The sequence below is a fragment of the Cololabis saira genome, chromosome 7 (genome assembly GCF_033807715.1).
Source record: "Cololabis saira isolate AMF1-May2022 chromosome 7, fColSai1.1, whole genome shotgun sequence".
Lineage (NCBI taxonomy): Eukaryota > Metazoa > Chordata > Actinopteri > Beloniformes > Belonidae > Cololabis > Cololabis saira.
The window spans coordinates 23,887,161-23,909,047 of NC_084593.1; the positions used below are offsets into that span (position 1 = coordinate 23,887,161).

The 21,887-nt window shown below is 40.2% G+C and overlaps 1 protein-coding gene across 1 annotated transcript in view; it reads right to left on the reverse strand.

Moving 5' to 3' along the window:
- LOC133446932 (collagen alpha-1(XXIII) chain) overlaps positions 1–21,887 on the reverse strand; it is a 144,251-nt gene that overhangs the window by 22,547 nt on the left and 99,817 nt on the right. The window contains exons 3-9 of the mRNA XM_061725155.1: positions 18,854–18,898; positions 15,969–15,976; positions 14,933–14,959; positions 4,021–4,047; positions 3,908–3,934; positions 2,395–2,421; positions 1,803–1,829 (exon numbers count right to left, since the gene is read on the reverse strand). Of these exons, the coding sequence (XP_061581139.1) occupies positions 1,803–1,829; positions 2,395–2,421; positions 3,908–3,934; positions 4,021–4,047; positions 14,933–14,959; positions 15,969–15,976; positions 18,854–18,898 (188 nt within the window). The remainder of the gene's footprint in view (positions 1–1,802; positions 1,830–2,394; positions 2,422–3,907; positions 3,935–4,020; positions 4,048–14,932; positions 14,960–15,968; positions 15,977–18,853; positions 18,899–21,887) is intronic.

Here is a 21,887-nt window from a genome sequence, read left to right on the forward strand (position 1 = left end):
CCTTCTTTTTTTCCCACATTATCTCCACATAAATCCAGATTACTCCAACAATGTGACGAGTATAAGTGCTGTATACTTTTCAGATGTTAGAAATCCTCCAGAGAACAGAAATGTCTTTCTTCCCATACTGTGACTTCCAATTTTTTTTGGTCTGCTACTCTGTGATCTGGGTTTGGATCTCATATTATTATGATTCTCTGTGAAATCCTCATCATATACTTTTAAACCAGCTTCAAGTTAGTGGCACATCTGTTTTAAACACTAACCCCCTGAAGATGCTGAATAGGTTTAACTGTGGTGATCGTTTAGATTCATTTTCAAGTAACCTGAACTCATGCGACAAGAGAGCACATTGATGAAAATTATTGATTTGGTTTTTTCATATTTTGGGAACCAAACATTTGCTCCAATTTGAAACGGTGGCTGCAGATAATTCACGTACTTCAGCACAGGCAAAATTTGCATTTTTGGATAATTCATACCAACAACCAACAAACTTTGCATTGACCTGCAACTTCTTTGTTGGATTTACTGGTTTTATTGTCCTGTTATTGAAGTCCACCCCCAAGTTGGGATCAGCTCTTGGGCTATTAGCCTCACATTGTCTTAAATGTAGTCAAATTAGCCATAAAACATCCTAAAACCATAACATGTCCACTACCGTGCCTGAGAGTTGAAGCTCTTCTTCTGAAAAGACGTCTTTGTTCTCGATCAGACATGTCTGACGTTCTCTTGGCCAACATCTTGGTTTGCCTGCCCAGAAAGGTCCACCACCCCAAAAGGTCAGATCTCTCACTTATACTTCCTGGGGAGGTCGGGAGTTTTGATCAAAAGCTGTTTTTGGAGAGAAAATATGTTTTCTCTGCACACCTTCCACACATGTCAGATAAGAGCTCTCTGCGTATGATCGATCACTTGAAGATGATTTTCCCGTGGAATGATCTTGAAAGGAGTCTCTAATCATTTCAGTCTTGAGGTTTTCAGGGTGTATAGAGAACAAAGAAACTTCATATGTGGATATGAAAACAGACTTCTCACATCAAACTCACAGCATAAATAATTCAAACATTCAAACATGAAGCAGGGAAGAAGAAAAACCTACTCAGAACGATGGATGAATTGACACAACAATGTGTAATTTCTAAGTGCTTTTGTTTGAGTATCTATAGTAATATCTAGGTAATATTAGTATTTTTCTCATATACTAAGGTAAGTAAGAAACTACAGCCAGCAGCAGGTTATAATAGAATTCTATCAAATCCTAAAAAACCTCTCAATAGTTTACGAATTAACACATTGTAAGCCCATTGTTGTCCAAACACAAACCAAATGCTCCTGCCTGCATGTAATTAACTCTTCGCGGACTTGTCATCGCACTACGGCCTGGCTGGTGGATTTAATATGTTCTTAGATCAAAACTTTTGGACCACTCCATGAGCTTGATGATGAACTTGGATCCCATTAGAGAGAGAAAACTGCTCACAAACTTCTGAACCCTTTGTTGTTCAATATGAATATAAAAAGAAAAATCCTCTCTTAAAATACTTGGCTGGAAAAAATGTAATGGTATGCTCAACTTGATAACAGGTAAAAAAATGTTTTTAAAGGAAACTGGGAAAGACAGGAAATAAATAGAGCGAGAACAAAAACTGGAAGCACAATAATTTTGAGTTGTCTGAACAATAAAAGTCGCCTGTTCTCCTGAGTCAGCTGCAGTGAAGAAATAACTCCTGAATGGCGGACTTAACCTTCAAAAACAATCTTATTTAACCTCCACAGATGAGAAAAAACACATGACTCACCCTTGGTCCAACGTCTCCTTGATCCCCCTGAGAGAAAAACATAAAAACAGCTATTGTCAGCAGCTATTAGCATTGTGTATGTACACAGCTACTATGGCGATGCTGTAATAGACCGGCCTACTAAAATAATATTTAGGTGTGGGAAGTAAACAACTCAAGGGTCAAGAACTGACACGGGATGTGGACTTTCAAGGGGGGGATCATTTGATAAACCATGCAGAGTCCTTTGATAGGATGAGTTGGGTAAATATAAGATGGGAGCACGCGTACTTGAGGTCAGTTTTTGATGAGGCTTGGAGGTCATGCTCTCATCACCGGGCTGCTGGTATGATTGCACAAGGGGAGCCAATGTTCCTAACCTCAACATCATCTGTCACATCCAATCTGTGCTAATCACACTGGACGCAGCTCTGGCAGATGCTGTTTACTGCAGCTGGGTTGCTCCTTTGGCCGTTTTTAGCAAATACGTAAACTCATTCACGCACACCCAGAGCTACCCATGAGTGCTGTAGCATGTAAGTGAGTGAATTTATGTGAGCAATACTTTGAATTGACATCTAGTGGGACTAGTAAAATTCGTATTGAAGCATACCTTCTCTCCTTTGGGTCCGGCTGGCCCCTGCAGGTGGGAGGAGATAATGAGAGACAGTTGGTGAGAATAAATCAGTTATCTCATGAGTAACTGTGACATATATTTTTGACGTGACTTGACCAGGGAGCATTCACTCAAACATTAAGGTAAAGCAGTTGACCGCTTGTGTCATGAAGACCATTCAATCCCTTGCTCACTTTTTGAGCACATTTCAAAGCAAGAAGACTCTATTTTACATCCCTGCAGCAGGAACTTCTCTTAAGATTTTGTTGAAGAGTCAAGAACTGATGTTGAGAGCAATAAAACCAAAAAGGCAAGATGTGCTTTTGTTCTTCCACCAGTCTTTCAGTCAAAGGGGAAGCCTTAAGATCACTGAATGTGCAATGTTATGACCACACTAAAAGCATGGGGCTTCAAAAGTAATTTTGCCTTCTGCCTTTTTGCTGCACTGATAAGACACTGATACACAGTCTGACTTGTGCTGGACAGTTTGGCATCGATTTATGAACAGCAGACCAACAAATGAGCTGAATATGGCTTTTCCCTGCGCCTCCATCCGTGTCTGTCTTTTCTGGTCTATGCCAGACTGTCCACCGCTGACAAGTGGTACAAGGATGCACCACCAACCGCAAAGCCTCTGTGAATTTGACAGTCAGGCAAAACAAAAAAAAACATCATCTTTGATGTCTGCATCGAAAAATGACAACAATGGGCAGATTGTACATCTTATGGCCCATTTATGCTGCTATGGGCCTGTTTTTACTCTGCATCTGTCCATTTCACTCACCATGTCCTGTTTTTCATTTACTCATTCCCTATACGTCTAAATCTACCATGTACTTTGATACCTTTACGAACAACCACTACAATCAGATTACTTTTTATCATGCTTTTACACATGGAAGAGGAAATGAGTTCATGCGCTGTCCTGGTGATGCATTCAGGGCCACACTAGTTGGGGAACTACGCTCATTATGTTGTGAGTTTTTAACATTTCAGTGAATGCCTCATCCCCGGCACTGGCAAAGCAACCTCAGACAGAGGTGCAAGGAGGAGCGCAGAGGACCGGAAATACTTTTTAAAGAGCTCATGTCAAAAATCTGTAAACTATACTCTCGCTCTAACTTTCCCACCGATGTGTATTTCATTTACTTTGCTTCACCATTTCCACGCTACACCTGGGTGTGTCTGGGAGTGCTGCTGGGTTTCACGGGAGGGCGTGATGGATATGAGAGGAGAGCGGATTTCTGAACCGACTTTACTTGTCCTGTGATCACTAAAGAGGTGGAACAAGGACAAGAGTGGCTACCATGGTCTGTAGTTAAAAAAAACTGCTAAAACTGCAACCGCCCCTTAAGAACAACGGAAATAATTTATGAGCTTTATCAACCCATCACCTGTTTGACGGGCAAATACTCACCTGGATTCCCAGGAAGGGGAATCTTTATGTAGACAGTGCTTGGGTTTACCTTTTTAATGTGTTATCAAAAAAACAAACGTGTGTGTGGTGTACCTGGCTTCCTTTGGGACCTGGTAAACCCTGGGGTGACACAAAACAAATTAAAATGAGTCTCAATCACTCCATGAAGCATATTTTACAAAACTTTCAGACTTTAAAGTACGTACTGGTTTGCCATCCAAGCCCAGCGGACCCTGTTAGAGAGCAAAAAAACAATCTTTTTTTAGAAAAAGTATAATGTTCTGAGAACCATTTCATCAAAGGCCCTGTAGAACCAGTTCAAAGCCTCATTATTGCAAAAACCACCCATCTTCAGCCCCAAATCATTCTAGTTTTTGGGTAAATAAATATATAGTCATGTGAAAAGAAAAAAGGGCAGCCCCTTCATCAGGGTGTGGATCATTGTGGGGTTATTTTTGTCAGATCTTGTTTATAATGTTGCATTAGTTCATTAGTTCAGAGGTTAACTGATACTTATTTATGCTCAGCTCTCCTAAGGTCTGACCACAACATTTCCATTACCTTTGACTGAACCATTGTAACAACTTGAATTTTTTATTTGTTTTTAACTTATTCGGCTGTTCTCTTGTAACTTTGCAGTATCCAACATTTTACTGCCAATTACCTGATATTTTCACATTTTCCCAGGTCCAGCAGCTTCCAAACTGAGGCCATCCCAACACCTTCCAGTACTGTGATTGTTGGCACGAGTTGTTTGTTTGTCTGTGTTTAGTTTTCACTAAACATGATGCTGTGCATCACAGCCAAACATCTCCAGCCTTGTGGTTTCCACAGATGCAGCTTAGCAAACATATGCCGTGCTGCCATGTTCTTTTAGCGAGACGAGACTTTCTCCTTGCAAACCTTTCATTTCTTTTTTTCCCCTTCAGATTTTTCTGGCATGAACTTTAACATTTAAAGCTGTAACTGAGGCCTGCAGAGTCGGAGTTGTAGCTCTCAGGTATTTTGCAGTTTCTATGAGCACTAACACATCTGACCTGGGAGTGAACCCACTGGGAAATCTATTTGCACACAGATTGGCAGCTGTCTGGAAAGTTTTCCGCTTGTGAAAGATCTTTCTCACTGTAGAAAAACTCAAAATGTTTTGAAATGGCCTCACAACCCTTCCCAGGTTGATGGGCAGCAACAGTTGTTTTGCAGACATAAATTTGGTTGTTTTTCTTGCTTGTCATTATGTTAACACAAACCTGAACTCTCCAGTCTTACAAACTGCTCTTACAGATATGGTTGTACCTGCTGGAGATCAGTTTCTTAAGTGTTTTTAAAAAGTAAAAGTAGATCCTTACTTTCTTCATTCCTCCAGAAGCAGTCATAATATATTTAGTTTTCCCATATAATAATAGTGTATTTTGGTTTAGTGTTTTTTGAATGTAAATGACAAAGAAAACAGAGTTTCTTTCCTCATGGTCTTGTGGATGCTCGGAACAGGGAGGGAGTTCAAAGTGAAGGGTTGATTAAGCTTTTGATTCCTTAACTAAATTATTTTCTTTAAATTGGCATTATTTAAATAAGAATGGGATTTAATTGATAAGGATTATGGGTTGTATTGAACCTACACTATTTACATAATGCAATGCTGCTCTGGAGTAGGCATCATACTGCACTTCATTATTTAGTATATTTTTAGTAACTTTTTTTCTTTTTTAGATGTACACATTTTCTTTTATACTTTTGCGGTGAATTTCATGTTTTATGAAAATCTCTTATATTTGATGGCAGTGAGTGCCAGCAGTAATTATTTAGTATTTACGGTTCAATGACGGAAAAAGCGTTTCGATTCTGACTCCATGACATTTGTTGTGATTTGAAGTCATACAAATGGAAATTCATTGAACTGAACTGAATTAAATTTCAATGAACTGAACTTGAGTTGAGCTCTTGAACTGAATTGGCAGAATATGTGACGTTCCTGATTGTCTGAAGTTGTATTTACTTAGTTTGAAAGTCTGGTAAGAATCAGATGTTTTTTTTTCTTTTCTTAAATATATATTATGTCCAGAAAAGATATATAAAACCTTAGAATAGAGAGGGGGTATTTTCTTTTCACATGAGTATATATCATCTTAACATTCTCAAATGGAAGAATTCCGACCATGCCACTAAATGTTGCTCTTTGTGAAATGCTGTTTTTTTTAGATACGATCTTTTCCTAATCAAGTTCCTAATATGTTACCTAAACCTAACCAATGATGTGAAGAACAAAACCTAATAAAATAAAGTAGAATCGGTCTTACTAACTTTATTTCTGATTTATGAGTCATGTACTGTACATTTTTCTGGAACGTTCGATGAGAAAAAGATGACATGTATCCATTAGGAAAAGCCTCTTTATCTGACATGGCCAAAGAAAATACATTTATCATCTAGGTTGTTGAGAGATATGTGTACTCAGTAATGAGCTAGCGCCAGGAAATTGCTACATTAAAGTGCTTATCAGTGATAAAAGGTCCACAAAGTCCCTCATAGAACCACAATTTTCAATTACAGACTCTGAAATTAACTCTGAATTAAGTTGTGGTAAGTGATCTTAGTGTTTTAACTTTAAAGAGCAAACATGACATTTGTATACATGTTTTCATCCAATTCTCAGCAAGAAAGCAGATCAGACTAATTCCAAAAGTATTAAACTGCTCCTTTAATGACTGTGTTCAAAGCTATTTACAGAGTCTGCTAAAAATGAAGGATCAAATTAAGACACACTGAAAAAAAAACTGATTTAAATCCAATGACGAGACGGGCCCGCTCCAAAATATCTTAAACCAGCTGTTACTTATTAGTATTTCATCATGTTTGAGTCTTGTCTCTGTAACTCTCATGAGACGATATAAATCACCTTAGCCTAAGGAGAAACAATGAAGAGGATTTGCAAAGACAGAAGAGGGAACAGCTAAACGCACATGTAGAAATTAAACAAAAACGGGTGAAAAAGGAAGGAAGAAAAGGCAGTAAAAGGAAGAAAGATTTTTTTTGAATGAAATGTGTATCTATGTATATCCTGCCCCATGTTGAATCTGTCCACAAGCACTCTAAAACTCCTTGTGGTTTCCTATAATCTGGGATTTATAATTAATTGTAATAGGAAGTGGAATTTGTCTTGTATTCCACCATAAAAACGTCTGTCTACTGTGTGTGTGTTTGCGGTGAAGATATAAACTAAAAGGCCATTGAGTAAAGTTCTGTGCAACCTCACTGAAGTGCTGAAACAGCAGTTGGAGCTGTTCGCTCTGTTTACCTCAAGAAAAACAGTTGAGCAGTCATTGAACCTCCTCTGTAAAGCAGCACTCAGTTCAAAGACGCAGACCTTTACATCCCCCTTAAACATAAAGGAACACTTGGCTCTCGGATCAAACTTTCCAAAAACACTTAAATGTGATGTATGTAGTAAAAGGTTAATGCTGACTTCCTCTTCAGGAACGGTTCTTGATGTTTAGCTAACGGTGTTTACAGGGTCCCCTGGGTAAGGGTTTGGTCTACCCTGCACAGTCCTGGTGGATTTGCAGACTGCAAGGCATCAACAGTCATCACATCAAACCGCAGCTGGATTGCAAATGCTTTGACTTTTCTCCTCATCTTCTGCCATGAGCCTGTTTTACCAGTCTCAGAGGTGATTATATGTCTTTAAGCAGTCATCTTTGATGGATGTGAGGACGAAACAGAAGAACGGAGGTGTGATACAAGGAGCTTCTGTGACTGTGTGCTGACATGGTTATAAACTCATTCATAAATTTAAAGATTCTTTTTTTTTTAAATCCTTTGTTTCTCTCCTGATGGGGTTTTATTGGGGGGACCCCTGTGAAATCAGCTCTAGACTGAGACCGGAGTGAAACACATGACTGCAACCAAACGAGCGGCAATAGTTTTAACATGACTGCCTGAAGCTGAGAGCACTTTGAGGAAGGAAGACACGCTCCCCTTTTTCCTTCAATGGATGCTGGATCCAGAGCTGTGCAAAACGGTATTTTCACCACTCTGTTAACTGTATCACACCTGGTTTATCATGTCATGATTGAGATCATTTGAATGAGCTGTGAAATGTCCTGCTGAGCTTCCCCTGCTATCCAGGTCCAGATCTCTGGCTATGTGTCCTGGTTTCTGCACACATGGTGATATCCCTGCATCTGGGAGCATTTACCAATGGTCTTTCAAAAGTCATCAGGATGAGTAGATGGAGAGCACATTGTGAGGTCATCCACTGCTGCTGAGTCTGAACCCCATGCAACAAAAAAAAAAAAATCTGATTTATGCCTGCTAACAAGCAGCACAGCAGCCCATAAACTCTTGCTGTGCCTTTTCCTTTTTTGAAGACATGTGTGCAAAAGGTTTATTCACAACCTGTCATGCATTGTCTGGAATATGACATCCTGTGCAAGGTATTAAAGTAGCTTATAGTAAAAAATGTATTGTGTGCTACAATTTCTGAAGCAAAGCTACAAAAAAAAAAAAGCATGGCAGTCAAAGAAGATCTTTTAAGACTGATAATGTGGCAAGATGGAAACCAAATGGCAAAAGAGCTGAAAGGGGTATATATGAATGTGAATACACGAAACACATCAACCCAAGGATTAGCATTGTGATGTCTGGCAATTCAGGTATTTTCTGTTCTATAACTGTAACATACATGCAAGGCATGAAAATGCCTGCAAAAACTCGGAATTCAAATAAAGGCAGAACTAAAAAAGAAAAGAGACAGGGAGAGGGTGTGGCAGGGGTTCTGAGGGTTGGGGAGAGGGGGCTGCTTTTAAAATCTCTTCATCGCAAACCACAAATGATCAGGCTAGAGAAAAAAATAGGAGAAAAAACCATGAGATTACTGTTAAGAAAAAGTGAGCAAATAGGCCTGAGATAACCGCGGAAACCGCAAGTTAATGTGGGGGAAAATGAAATAATGCCCTTCATGTGAATGTGCATCTTTGTGTGCATTGTCAACCCGTATCTCACCCTGCAGCATCTCGTAGCAGAAGAAAATAAAAAAATGAAAAGAAAAGGAATTTCCCCTCACTTTCTCACCAATTAGATGCATTCTTGAGCTTCACTTGGCCGACAAAAGGGCTTGTGTGTGTGAAATAATCACATGTACATGTTTTGTCGAGTGTGTGTGTGTGTGTCTATTCATCTTAATCATGAAAAAGGGCATGGTGTCTTCGCTTTCTTTACAATGCTCCCTACGGTGAAGACTCTTAATTATCCAGAAGGGTGTAATTGCTGGGGATGCAGCAGGAAGGCTGGTGTCTGCACATCGGATCAGACGCCTCAGCCAGAAGCACACATGGTAATGTGTTGCAGTCATTAACCTAACTGTAAGAGATCAGACTAAAGGAAGAGGTGGGTGTGAACGGACCCTCTCCTCTCTCCAATGTTGTTGAATCTTTTGTACACAGACATCAAATGTCTCTTTGAACAACTCATGGTCCGTTCAGTTACGTTTATGCTGTTTATAGTGAAAAAAAAGCATTGTTATTTGTACATGTGCACAATTTGTGAAACATGACATCTTCTATAGAAAAAAAAGCAGATGGCACAAGCAGAACCAAAGAGCAGAAGAAAGCATACCAGAGTGCTCCGTATTTGGGAAAGAAAATTACTGACATGTTGTTGGGGGGACTGTCTGGCTTTAATCTGTGCTCAGCAGCCTGGAAGGCTGAACAATGGAGGCCCTGGCCTGTTTCTGCTGAGTGAGGGCGGCTGTCTGTCACAGACTGGCACTCTCACATAAACACTCTCGCGGCTGGGTACGCCGATGACCGCGCATACAAATGAGAGTCGGTCGTAGAGCGTGTGAGCGTGTGTTTAGCGCTCTACGCTGCTCCGTCAGTGCGCCTGACTTTGACTGTTTGACGGCACAAATGCTCTTTTCTGAAACCCCACTTGGCCGTGATTTATGAGAGGAAGATGGGACAGAGGTTGCACAAGGAGAGAAAACACACATCACCACATGTGCACACACATTTTCACACGCACAACTCAGTTCATTAAGACTGTTTATCATGTCATCATTGATTCACTGGGCATGGACAAATGCATGTACCGGTCTGATGAATGAAGTGTGTGCTTTTGACAAACAAGAAATGCTGCACACATGCATTCACACAACTAGCGTGATCTTTGAAGGTATTGGAGAAGTGCTTGGAGGTTTTACTTCTGAATTTTTTAAATATAATGCTACAGGAATACTAAAAATATCTAAGTGCAACACTACAGTTGTGAAATGAGAATTCCAGAGTAATGAACAATAGTATTGTATTATAATGCTGTAGATATGTAAAGGTAGTAGTAAATATGGAGCTAAAGATTATTATTACAAGATGAAATTCCAAGCCTATCTATAAAAAGAAAAGGGACACATGTTTTGCACACCACTTGCAATGCCTCTTCTTTTAAAATCGCTTGAGAACCTAGAAGATGAATTACGGTTGTTTTAAGAGCAAAATGTTTTCCACAGGCCGCTTTAGACATGTTTTTGTTGAACAATGCCCCAATAGTTTTCAGTTGGTTCACACATCTGCACAGTGACAGTTTTACAACATAGCTATGCTTTTGTAATATGTACAGAATGTGGTTTGGCATTTAAAGGCTGAGATAAACATGGCTCTCCCTGGAAAAAGATGTTTTCTAGTTGGTAGACTCAGTTGCTCCAAAAGCTGTAGATATTGTTCAGGATTAATAACCTCTCAAACGTACCCACGATGTGTACACTAGCGCACCTCCATGCCATCATGGATGCTGGCTGGCCCGGATGATGCAGCATCCATAGTTCCTTTTTGCTGCATATTAAATGATCTTGATTCCAGAAAAGGCAGTGGCTCTTCTGCATCTCCATTTTTGCCGTTTTTCTTTGTAGGGTAGTTTGATCTTGGAGTCACAAGCTTTGTTCACAGACTGATGTTGGAACCTATTCTTGAGTCCATGCAATAATGTTCACCACTAAATGTCGTCTGTTTTTAATGGAGTCAAGTGTGAGGAAGATTATGAAAAAGATTATAACCACTTACTGCTAGTTTTGGATTTGCCCCATACATATAAAGACTCATGCACTCTCTCTGACTCTTTAATGATACATCAAACAATGAAATCTCTATGCTAAGAAAAGGTATTCTTAACTTCCACCAATCCAACTATTATTCATATATGCCTCTGGTTTTCTGGTTTGCAGAACTAAAATGTTATTTCTAAATTGCTGAGCCCCCACATTTGCTACTAAATATTCATACTGTCTTGGATGCTCTTTTTATACCACACATGGGCCAAATCTGGCACGAGGGCTGGGTGCAGCCTCTGCACCTTCTCAGTTTGGCCCACAAGCTTGTGAAATCCAGCAAACCTTAAAAAAAAGGACTACAGAAGTCGTGGTGAACTGAGCCCATGATTTAACTGATCTGTGGGCCTTTGAGTTCATCTGATACAGCTCCAGATAATTTTACAGACATTTTTGCATCTCATTCTCTTACTTTAAAGACTCATTCAAAATTCAAAATGAGCAAAAATGCCAAAAAAAGGTTGTCTCTTGGAATATATGATGCACTGTTGCTCTCTTGTTTTCAGTTAAAGAAATGGTTTAAATGATTTCCAAACTACTTATATTTCATATAATACGTCATCTGTTTTGGAAATAGATTTTTGCATCAAAGCAGCTGTCAAAAATGTACCTGGCAGAATAATACAATATTTGCATCCGAATAGCTGTACTTAGTAGCAAAATAACACTTCCTGTACTTGTGTGAATGTGAATAAACGCTCTTAGCACTAATTGAATCATGTGTGAATGTACGCGGTCTGAAAACCCAGGCTGCCCGCGGTTAATGGCTTGAATATGCGTTGTATCTATTTTAATGCAGAGAGACAACAATGGCGAGAGAGGACAAGAAAATGTTACTGGAATGCAATCGAGCCGGGTGCTTAAACAACAGAAAAGAAAGAAAGAGGTTTTGTTGGCACAAGGCTTTGGCACATCAGTCAGCACCGCGGCGCTCTCCAGTAAATGACTTGACTCATTTGTGTCGAGCTCTGCATGCCCTCTTCATGTGAGCTGTGAGCAAAGGGGCCTGAAAACATGCAAAACACTCAGACAGAGACCTCGACCACTTCCTCAGTTCTGGCCTCTCTTACGGAGTCGGACAGAGACTGTGGGTGGTTGGCCGTCCACACACATCTCCACATATGGACACATAAACTAAAAGTGCCTTCCGACAAGAAGAATGGCCCCTTTTAGGCTTCAGTGTTGGAAACTTGATCATCTCTACTGCTGCTGCAAAATGAAATGATATACTGTCCATGTTAACTGCAACAACGATTAATCTGCTGTAACCTCATACGCGCGGCCTCCTTAGTCACCGTACCTCATATGCACATGGCGCTGTGCGTAACAGGGCGCTGCCTCTAACAGCCACCAACCCGAGCCCTTTCAGTTGTACTATGGGTTCATGTAGACCAGGGGTCGGCAACCCAACATAATGAAAGAGCCATATTGGACCAAAAACACAAAAAACAAATATGTCTGGAGCCGCAAAAAATGAAAAGTCTTCAAAAGGTATAAGCCTTAGAATGAAGGCAACACATGCTGCATGTTTCTATATTAGTTAGAACTGGGGGAGATTTATTTTCATTATGCACTTTGAGAAAAAAGTCGAAATGTCGGGAAAAAAGTCAAAATTTCGAGAAAAAAGGCAGAAATGTCGGGAAAAAAGTCAAAATTTCGAGAAAAAAGGCGTAAATGTCGAGAAAAAAGTCAAAATTTCATGAAAAAAGTCAAAATTTTGAGAAAAAGGTTGAAATGTCGAGAAAAAAGGCGGAAATGTCGAGAAGAAAGTCGAAATTTTGAGAAAAAAGTCGAAATTTCGACAAAAAAGTCGAAATGTCGAGATTAATGTTGAAGTACAATCTCGAGAAAAAAGTCGAAATGTCGAGAAAAAAGTCGAAATGTCGAGAAAAAAGTCAAAATTTCAAGAAAAAAGTTGAAATATCGAGAAAAAAATCAGAATGTCAAGAAAAAAAGTCCAAATTTCGAGAAAAAAAGAAGAAAAAAGGAAAAAAAGTGAAGAAAAAAAGAAAAAAAAGAAAAAAAGACGAAAAAAATGAAAAAAAGGTCAAAAAAGCTCCAGGAGCCACTAGGGCGGCGCTAAGGAGCCGCATGCGGCTCTAGAGCCGCGGGTTGCCGACCCCTGATGTAGACAATTAAAGTGCTTTAGGGACTTTATTCTGCTACGTAGACGTGGAGGAATTAACCAATTGTCCAATTTCAACGCAACACATTGAATTGTTTAATTCAGAAGTTGTTTTAAATCAAACAACATAAAAGAAAACTATAGGATTTCCAGTGAAAATAGTGACAAAGATGAATAGAATCCCAGGCAAACAAACACAAATGTGCACACACTTATCTGTGAACTCTGTCCACCTGTGTGCAATTAGCAGCAGACATTTCCCGTCAGCGGGGCCGTGCAGTGCCAGGCAGACTGCATGGGAATCTGCCCTCACCCCGACTTTCCCAGTGGGGCCAACGCATGACACACATGCTGCCACAGCCAATGAGGCGTCAGGGAGCACTGCAAACGGTGACTACCGCGGATCACCTTGGCGACCGGATTGTTTGGTCACATGATGGCGGAGCTGTCTGCCTCCGGACACAGCAGCAAGTGTAAAACGTGGCACGCTTGTACCCTGAGAACTGCAGCGATTTGGATGGCATGACTCCACTCTTGAGTCACATGTGTGCATCAGTATTAGATGACAATTTGATGATGTCTAAACCGCAAACCAACAATACACCATGAGCTGTTTCATCTCACCCGTCACTCTGAGTCAAGAGTCTAATAAACCACAAGAGGCCACTATTTCTCTAGAAAACATAAGAACAGGCTTTCTGCTCAATACAGGGACTGTTGATGATTCAGAAGGTATTGAACCTTTAGGTCACACTTTGACCTGTGTGGGTTACATCTCTGTAGCTTTGGGTTACTGGCCGTATATTTATACTCACAGTTCACACTTTGAGGTTTGGTCCATCAGGCTTGTCTCGTTACTCTTTATTACAGTTTAATTTATCCTTATCTCATTTATGGCAACATTGTTTGGGCAAGTACATATTCATCAAATTTACACAAATTACTCATTACTCAAAAGAAGTTTGTAAGAATAGCTACTTCTGCCTCCTATTTGGCCCCATCTGCCCCTTTGTTTAAAAAATTAAATTTATTATCCATCTATGATATTAACATACTCCAATCATGTGCTTTCATTTACAAATGCACTTATCTTGCAAATATGCTTCCAAGTACTTTCAAAGATTTTTTTAAGACCAATTCACAAATTCATAACTATAATACCAGACAATTTGAGGATCTCCATTCTTCATTCAGTCGTACCAATAGCAGTCAGTTCTCCATCAAAGACAGAGGTGCCTCACTCTGGAACTCTCATATACTTATCGCAAAATCTTCACTGTCTATTAATAGTTTTAAACAGAGATTGAAGACCAGCCTTATTGATCAAGCGTCTAGAAGTGCTTCCACTTAATGTGGACTCACTTCTGCACGTGCACACCGAGAAATTGTCTGTTTATATCCATCTTTTTGGAACGCTGTTGTTTTTGTTTTTTGTTTTTTGTTCTTGCTATTATTTCAATACAATGTATTTTCTTGGTGAGAACTTTGAATAAGCCCATTTAGGGCTTCCTTTCTCACCTGCACATATTTTCATGCTTTTATGTTCATTTAAACTTTTGTACCGTTTTTTTTATGTTGTGCAAATAAACAAATAAATAAAAAAACACTCATTTTCAAACGAGTCCCAATTTCCCTTTTTCTTTTGAACCTGGTAGTGTCGGTGTATTTGATTTACTACTCAGCCATGGGGCCGGATACACCACTGCTGGTTAATAACTTGCTTAAAAATTGCAAATGGAGCAAGGCAGGGAGACAGGTGACAATCACAGTAAAAGAAATTCATTTGAGTCAAAGCGTAGTTGAGAAAAGAAAGAGAAGCTGGAATAAAACCAGAGAAAAGACAGAGGAGACATGATTGGGTAAACTGAAGAGTGACAGGATAAACAAAAATCAAATTTACCGGGTATCCATCCCGTCCAGCCTTGCCCTGGTGAGGTTAGACATTGAAGCATGAAGCACTGAGACAAGGTTGAACAGAAAACAACAGCTGCGCACAACATGCTACATTAACTTGTCATGTCAATATGTTACCTTTTTTGCTGTGAAAGGAGACAAAATCGAGGATGTGTTCTTACTGATTCAGACAGGAGCTTTATTTTTTGATTGACAGCGTTTGAAAACAGGGTTTTGGCCACTATCCGATCTTTTAGTACTACTCACATCTAACAGTGGGACAAGACTACATGATTTCAACTGTTTTCATTGTTCTCACTCAGGCAAGTGGAACTAATATATTTGATCTGGACAGAGCTAGTTGGCAGATTAGCAGATGAGTTTGTGAGACATTTTGAGTCAGCTGAGTGATAAGTGGAATGGAAAATGTTTTGCATGTTCAGGAAAAAAAAAATCAGCATCGTTCCATGGATTTAATCTCATGCAAACCAGATGCAAAGACATTTTTCTCCAATTGAGCCGTTCCCTGGATTTCTAAAAAGTCAGCCGGACAAGTGGTTCCGTTCTGGCCCTTCCTGAAAATCGTCATGGCTTGTTTTAAAGCAATAATCATATCTGAACATCTGACCAGTGCCACATGTGACCATGAAATCAAAATAGGAAATCAAAATAAAATCTGAAGTGGGTAACGCATTCCAAGTAGGTCACAACATCTCAAAATCTCACATACAGTAGAGTGGCCTCTTTACACAAGTCTGTGTTTGTGTGTGTGTGTGTGTGTGTGTGTGTCTTATCCGTTGTGAGTGTGGAAGTTTCAGCAGGAGTTACAGGTCCACAGACGACTGAAATAAGTCCCCTCTTCCGAACCATCGCAACATTTATGGTCGATGCACACGTCTGAGTGTGTGTGTGTGAAACTGTTTATGTTTCACCACTTTCTGAAAATGATCAGCTCTTGTTTGACGTGTGTGTGTGTGTTCTTTAAAGGTCAAAACCTCTGAGCCAATTCAGATACTACCTGGATGAGATGAAAGAGTACTTACAGGAGGCCCTGCAACAGAGAAAAGAAATGAAAGATTAGAAAACCGATGTTTTACATTTCTGCTGACATGTGACGCACAACATGTGTAAGTTGGAGCAACCTCTGGCTTGTGCAGCAATCACTGGCACATATAGCCACATAAAAACCCATATATATGATGCGGTTCGCCTGAGGATGACTGTAATTAACCCCCGAAACATGGTTCAGAACAAGCTCATTAGAGCTGCTGCTAGTGGAGTATTTGGGGGAACCGTTATGATAAACAGACTTCTGTATGGGACATGTTTTATATTACGAGATGAAGTCATGTCAGGATTTTGTTTCTGAAGGGGTTATGAGGTGGAGGAAAAGCACTGTGTGTTAAAAGGCAACATTGATGCCTCTGACAGTCCTCGGGGGCAGTTTTTCAGCTCTGATGTTGAGCCTCAGCATCAAAATGTAGATTGTTTTTCTTTTAGACTTTTCTAACCAAAAACAACAGTTCTTTTGTGTTTCATGGTTTTAAAAGGTCTGAAATTGAGAGCATTAATAAACCACACAAATCCCTGTGAAGTGAATACATCATTTTGACAATGAAGGATTTTCTAGAGCTTGTTCCTTGATCCAAATTTAAAACTGATCCTGATGCTGATTTATATGACTCTTAACACACTTATAGCATCTGGAGAACTGGTGGAGACCATGCCACTGTTGTTCTTCTAGTAAAATATCGCTCTTTTGCATGTATATAGCACTAAACATTCACAAACACTCTGAGAGCTGCAGCAGTTGTAATATTACTAGCGTTTTATCACAGTTGACGTTAACAAAAAACTGTAGCAGATGCAAAGCTGCCTAATCGAATCAACATAAAGGGCAGCTTTGGGGGGATAACAATTGGTGTGAAAGTGGATGTTGAAGATGTGAGAGAGTGATGAAGAGGAGAGGAGAGAGGTGTTGGGATTTATGAGCCATGAAGACCAAATCAGTCCAGTTGGACGGTGTCTAGACACTTTGACAAGGACCTTTTGAGTCAGACGGTGACATAAACAAACACGTTGTGACCTGAGCTACACAGCGAGACCAGTTGCCATTAATGAACTTGAGAAGGTGTTTATGTTTGTATTAATGGGATAATAAGAGAAAACAAAGGAAATCAAATAGGCCAAAAGGAAAACAAGTAAAAAACAGAGAGGAATGAGTGAGAGTTGGAGCCGGAGACAATACGACAGCGAGAGCTGATTTAAGACGCTTAACGAATCTGTCTGCCCTCTTTCCTGTTAATAACATTTGAGTTTCAGTTTATATTCTCCTCTTTCATTTGTTTTTTCGAAGAGAAAACCCTTCTGGGCTTGTAAAATGCTGTGCTGGAGTCATCGGTGGGAGGGTGGTGCAACAGCCTGTCTGTACCAAAAACCCACACGCTGTAACTGCAGCTGAAGGAAAAACCGAGAAACAGCAGCGAGAACGGACAGGGAGCAACATCACCCCATCAGAAACAGACCAATCCACCAATCTGTGACAAACAGAGCGGGGCCAGCAAGAGCCTGGTCTGTCTAAAACCTCAGCAGTATATCTCTTCTTGATCATTATCCTCCGAAAAACACCAAACAGCTGGAAAGACTAACCACCCCGATGAAAAACCACCAATTAGCCGACCTGCTGATTGTCAAATGGAATCCTGGGTATCAGAGGGATTTTGTCTGTCTGTGCTGATTAAGACATAGTGGGTCATTAAAACAGACTTTCCTGTCAAATTATAATTCAACAAAAAGGTCTGGTGACATTCTTTGTTTTCATTGTCAACGGGTCCAAAACACAAACCAAAACAACCAAAACAGCAGCCAGAAAAGTGGATCACAATGTTGCGATGGATACATCCCACAGAGATGGTTTTAACTTCAAACTGGTGCACCAAATATGTATCTTAAAAATTCCCATAATAACTGAATTTAATTCGTTTTTGGAGCGTGATTTCTTAAAGCAACTGTTTCCAGCTGTTTAGGAGAACCACAGATCTTCGGTGAACCATGCGCACAGATTAACCTCTGTGGTATAAAATACTGCTAACATATATCTGTGTTTGTTGAAAGCTAAAACACAATTTCCAGTATTTCCAAACTTGGCACAACAGAACTTTACCTTTGTTGTGAAAGAGTATTTTGTTTCAAGCACAATCCGCTAAGCCAATAAGAAAAAAAAATAGTTTGCAAACGCTTATTTAAAAATACTCAGCAACAAAGCTCACTGATGATCTTTCAATTAGTCATCTGATCCCATCATTTAAACCCCCACAACAATGAATCACAACCAGACTGGAAATGTTGCCATCTGCCAAATCTCCCACAACTAGCCCGTTTCTCCTGCAGGTTTTGATTAAATTGTCTCATAATTTTGCAGCACAGTTTAGTGATGTTGGTGTGTAATAAGAAACATTTAAAACCGGATGAGTCAATCTTGTTAAACATCCGTTCTATCTGTCACGATGACCTTTGGTGTGGCAAGATTGATAACTTTGTGCCGTTTTGGTTCCTTGATGAGTGTTTTGTGGTTTGAGTAGAAGTGGCACCACAACGGTGATCAGTGATGTTAGCAAAGAGAGGCTTTCATTAGGCCCAACTGCTGCAGCTGCTACCGCTCAGCGAGAGCGGCCGACATCTGGCCAACGTTAGTGCGAGCACATGGTCGAAGTTAGCACTATAGCTGGCGCATGACAGGTAGGAACGGGGAATAAAAGGCCAACTGCAGCCTATGATCCAGAGACCTGACTCACGGATCACTGCCTTTACCAGCCCTCAGCTCAAACTCATCCACTCATCCAGAAAAAAGGAAGCGGATTGTAAAAGAGAGAGGTGAAGAGGAAGCATGTTTGAGGAGAAATGGACAATTAACGTAGGTTTCACTTACCAGGTTCACCTCTTCTTCCCATCCGTCCACGCTTTCCTGGAGGCCCTGTGGAAACAACAAAGACAGAGCGATAAATCTCCGAGACTGGCTCTGCAGGGAGGAGCAGAGAACAACTGAGCATCACCGGTGGTTTCAGTGCTGGTGGTCATGTGTTGCTTGGCATTAAGTTAGTGTGAGCTGGCAAATTGCTCGTGTGGCATCAGCAAAGATTCAGAGGCGATAAAACAAAAACACACACGTGCAAAATATGACTCAAAAAGATCCAGTCAGAGCCGACTATATGATTTCATCTCAGCCTGAACGGACTTGACTTGGTTGCACATGGTGAACACTGGTTCTCCTTCATTGTGGCTGAGTATATATGAAGTTTGTAACTATTTGAACTCCATCCAACCAAGATGCAGCTGCACCATCATTCCAGGAAAAGGATTTTCTCTGTTGATGGAGGAGTACAGCGATGTAGCCCGTTAGCTGACCTCCATCTGAGACCACATGGTGCTAAAACACCATGAGTCATTTCTGCACTGCCATTGATCTGCGTCAATGTCTGGTCATGTTTCATCATGTTTTTTACTAGAAAGTGCATTTAGCTACAGGATAAAAAGAACATCACAGTTTTCCACCAAGATCATCTGAGCTTCTCCTTTAGCTAAGCAACTCAAACGAGTTGCCGTCAGCTGGTACTGAAGGAAAAACATGAAGACAGAAAACAGAGCAAACTCTAAAGAAAGCACAGAATGATTAAACAATAAAAATTAGCACCGTGAGTCACAGCACTAAAGTTAATAGCATTACCGTGCCTGATAGGATCTCTGTGTGGGCCTCTGTTAGAAAAATCAGATGTTGGACACATCTGTTTGGATGCTGGAAGCCACAGTTACATGGTACATTTATAACATCATCTTATTATATTATATAGTAACCGTGATACGTAGGTACAAAAGAGCACCCGACATGAACGCTCACTGACACCATGACTGCAGTGGGTTGATTTGATCTACAGGAAAAACTCAATTAAGGAGCAGAAAATAATGTAATGACCAAATCTGATTAAGGGACACTTTACAACTCAAGCTCAATCAATGAGGTAATAACAATATTAGTGGTGATAGTTCAGAAAATAGTACCTCAAAATGCACAAGATGAAAAGGTTTGGGGCTGATGAGTGGTGGTGTGTGGTCTGCCAAAATCTGCGATGTCTTTGACTGATCACTTGAGGCCTGCTCCAAAAGCCAAACTTTTACAGGACAAGTAAACAGATTTATGACCCAGGGGTGTCAGGCTCAACATAGGCAGCAGAGTGGCTCAGTAGATCGCTCTGCTGTCTGCTGTGTGGACTTAACAAGTTCACTTTTTCTAGCTAATCTGATTTCCTGCCACAGTCCAAACACATGCAAGTTAGGCTGATTCTAATTTGACCATAGGGGTGCGTGTGGCCCTGTGATGGACTGGTGACCCCCACAGCTGAGATAGCCTCAAAAAGACCCTGTGACCCTAGATAAGATCAAGCATTTAGAGATTATGGACACATAGAAAATTAAGGCTTTACATTATGCAGAATTATGATCATGACAGTTTTGAATGACAGGTGAGTGCTGTCTAGGGGTGGGTATTGGGAAGGACCTCACGATACGATACGCATCACGATACTTGAGCCACGATATGATACAAATTGCGATATCCCGATTATGCGATATATCCCGATATATCGCGATATTCTACATAGTTCACCGAAAAATTTAAAAATGCATTACACATCTTAAAATCCAAGTTGTATATATGTATGTACATCAGATGATAGTGATAATTCATTGGACAGACTGAGTCAAAACAATGTCATTCAAACTTTCCATTTTAATTATGCAACATATTTGCATGAAAAAACCCACTGAAACACAATGAAAAGTGGTGTGTGCATTATTCTTAGATACAAAATACTCAAAATAAAATGCAGTGTCTCACCCACACTGAAATTGAAATCACAAAAATACAGTACAGCTACTTGCCTCTGCCTTAAAATGACAAAAATGGGCAAATGGGCAAAAATATTGATACGGCAATATATCGCGATACATACATTGAATATCGATATCGTATCGGGAGACTATGTATCGCGATATATTGCTGTATCAATATTTTTGCCCACCCCTAGTGCTGTCCAGGTCACGCTTTTGATAACAGCCAATCAACACACTTGAGGGTTCAGCAGGGTAAAGGGAGACCCCACAGTCCCTGTGACCAGTAAAAGTCATATAAAGGCTAATCTTTTGTGATCTAAAACCCTTCACATGGTAACACTTCCACCTTCTCTCACAGTACCCATCCTCACCTGGTCTTACAGTGCAACCAGAAGCATGCAAAGTCTCTGATTTTAAGTGCTTGTGTCTCCAGACATGTTTTCCCTATTGTCATTATTGGCGTTATTGTAGCAGCCTAATCATTTCCCGACTGCCAGCGCTTTCTTAGAAAGCCCACTCCGACTCCTCCACCTCCCTTTTCACCTTGTGCAAACAGCAATAAACCATAAACAGCTCTGGAGCTGACGTATCTAAAAACAAAAATGGCAGAAGAAGAGTTAACTTAATTTGAAGATTGGCCCAATGCAATGTAAATTGTTGTACTGAACCATGATTTTATCCTTAACTTGCCTGTTCATTCTTTGACTTAATCAGAATGCCAGTTTTTGTTTCCAGGAAACTTTGTTGGCAAAGAAAGAGAAAATAAACCCTTTAAAAATTTTTACAAAAGAGAACGAGGGCAGATAGTCATTGAAAACAAAATTTAGAAACAGTTTGACTGCTTTTCTCCTAAAGCAGGTTTAAGCATCATCAGATGTAGGTCACCAGTGGAAATGCTTGTTTTCCCTCTATTCAAGACTCTAAAAGCAGCTGTCTGTAAGTCGACATGATAATCGCCAACTGGTGGAAGAGCAGGCGTCACTGTGACTGAAATGTGGGAGTGTGATTGGTCCTGAGTGGCAGATCTGCGTTGGAATGCAGGTGAGTGATGACAAGCTGATGGAGGACTGGATTGA